General features: G+C 57.4%; 1 protein-coding gene across 1 annotated transcript; it reads right to left on the bottom strand.

The window, feature by feature from the left end:
- Positions 1-1,335, bottom strand: LOC124657135 (dehydrin DHN4-like). Its single transcript, XM_047195738.1, has 2 exons — positions 481-1,335; positions 1-384 (listed from the first exon to the last, which is right to left on the bottom strand). Exons 1-2 carry the CDS (start codon positions 1,333-1,335, stop codon positions 1-3), a joined length of 1,239 nt encoding a protein of 412 aa, XP_047051694.1.
- Positions 1,336-2,062: the final 727 nt, after the last annotated feature.

The following is a 2,062-nucleotide window of genomic DNA, read 5'->3' on the forward strand; positions in this document are numbered from 1 at the left end:
TCAGTGGTGGCCGCCGGGGAGCTTCTCCTTGATCTTCTCCATCATGCCCTTCTTCTCGTGCGTCCCCTCAGTCGTGCCGTACGTCCCGGTGGTGCCAGTAGTGGTACCATGTCCATAGCCGCCGGTAGCCGTGGTTTGTGGGTGGTCGTCCTTGTGGCCGCCAGGGAGCTTCTCCTTGATCTTCTCCATGACGCCCTTCTTCTCGTGTGTTCCCTCGGTGTACCCATGGGTCCCGCCGGTGCCAGTGGTTCCTGTATACCCCGGCCCATAGCCGCCGGTAGCAGTGGTCTGGTCCTTGTGACCGCCGGGCATCTTCTCCTTGATCTTCTCCTTCATGCCTTTCTTCCTCCTGCCGCCCATCCCGTCATCTTCAGACGACGACGACTGCACAATTTGATGAGAGAAAACAGGTAAATACACAAGAAAAACAAGTATTGTACACATACGTAGCTAGAAAGCAGAGAATCGTTAATTATGTACCGAGCTGGAGCTGCCAGAGCGGTGGAGAATGCCGCCTGTGCCGCTGGTCTTGTGCTCGGCTAGCCCACCATGAGGGTGCGTGCCAACTGCGCCATGGGTTCCGGTAATTCCGGTGCCGGTGGCGCCATACCCAGCCGTGTGCCCCGTGCCATGGGTTCCAGTGATTCCGGTGCCAGTGCCGGTGCCGTAGCCAGCGGTGTGGCCTGTGCCATGGGTCCCGGTGATTCCGGTGCCAGTGCCGTACCCAGCAGTGTGGCCTGTGCCATGGGTCCCCGTGATTCCGGTGCCGTGGCCAGTGCCGGTGCCGTGCCCAGTTGTGTGGCCTGTGCCATGGGTGCCCGTGATTCCGGTACCGTCGCCGGTGCCGTACCCAGTCGTCTGGCCTGTGCCATGGGTGCCGGTAGCGCCATACCCGGCTGTGTGCTCCGTGGTTCCAAAACCGCCGGCGTCGTGCCCAGCCCTACGCCCCGTGCCCAAACCGCCGGCATCGTGAATCCCAGTGCCAGTGGCGCCGTACCCAGCTGCCTGGCCAGCTCCTCCATAGCCCCCAGCGTCGTGGGTTCCCGTGCCAGTGGCACCGTACCCCACCTGCCGCCCGTGGCCGGCGGTCTCGTAGCTGCCAGTGCCGGTCGAACCGTACCCAGCCTGCCCAGCACCGTGGGCACCTGTACCGGTTGTGCCGTGGCCCGCCATCACGGGGTTGCCGTACTCGTCGAGGCGGCCGGTGGTTGCATGGCCGTGCTGCTGGCCCTGGAGATGACCCAGGCCCTCGCCGTGGCCGGCCGTCACAGGGTTGCCGTACTCGTCGAGGCGGGTGGTCGGGTGGCCGTGCTGCTGACCCTGGAAATGCGCCATCTCTCCTCACTAGCTAGCTTGCTATCACTGTGTTTTTGGCTGTGGCTCACTCTGAAGTCTGAACTGTATCGTCAACTCGATGCCGATGGATGGACTCAAGTGTGATGGCCTGGCCGGAGACGAGCTTGGCATTTTATAAACCATTTTGAGCATGGTGGTGCTGTCCACCGAGCTGCCACGTCGCAGGATACGTGTACCTGCATGGCAGTGCATGCATGTGAGGCGGGCGTCGGTTCTTGGGCTGGGCGACGCGTGTTACCGGTGGCCGGTGATCTGTGCAACGCCTTCAATGCTGATCTCCAGCTAGAAGTGATCGACGTGGGGGCTTTGGGCTTTGTGATCGTGGAATCCGGCGAAATGGCTCCGCCCCATGTATATCCGCTGCTTGCTGTCACATATTTGTAATCTTGCCGTACTGCGAGACTTTCGACCGTGCCCGTCCATGCACTTTAAGGTTGCTTTGAGATTGGTGAATGCCTGTAATCTTTATATTGTGGTCTGACAATTTTTATGTCATGTTGCATGCAAAGTTGTACCATGCACATACATCACCAGTACTTTATCTCCCATATATTAGTGCATCTTTGTTAATTTTTCATCTTGATTTGAAAATGATGTATATGTTAAAATACATATCAATTAACTATCTGCTTGAACTTGTGTATTTATTTTAATGATATCTGTTAAGCAAACCTAAAAATAGGTTTTGTTGATAAAAATCAAAATT

Source organism: Lolium rigidum, chromosome 5, assembly GCF_022539505.1.
Source record: "Lolium rigidum isolate FL_2022 chromosome 5, APGP_CSIRO_Lrig_0.1, whole genome shotgun sequence".
Classification (NCBI taxonomy): Eukaryota; Viridiplantae; Streptophyta; class Magnoliopsida; order Poales; family Poaceae; genus Lolium; species Lolium rigidum.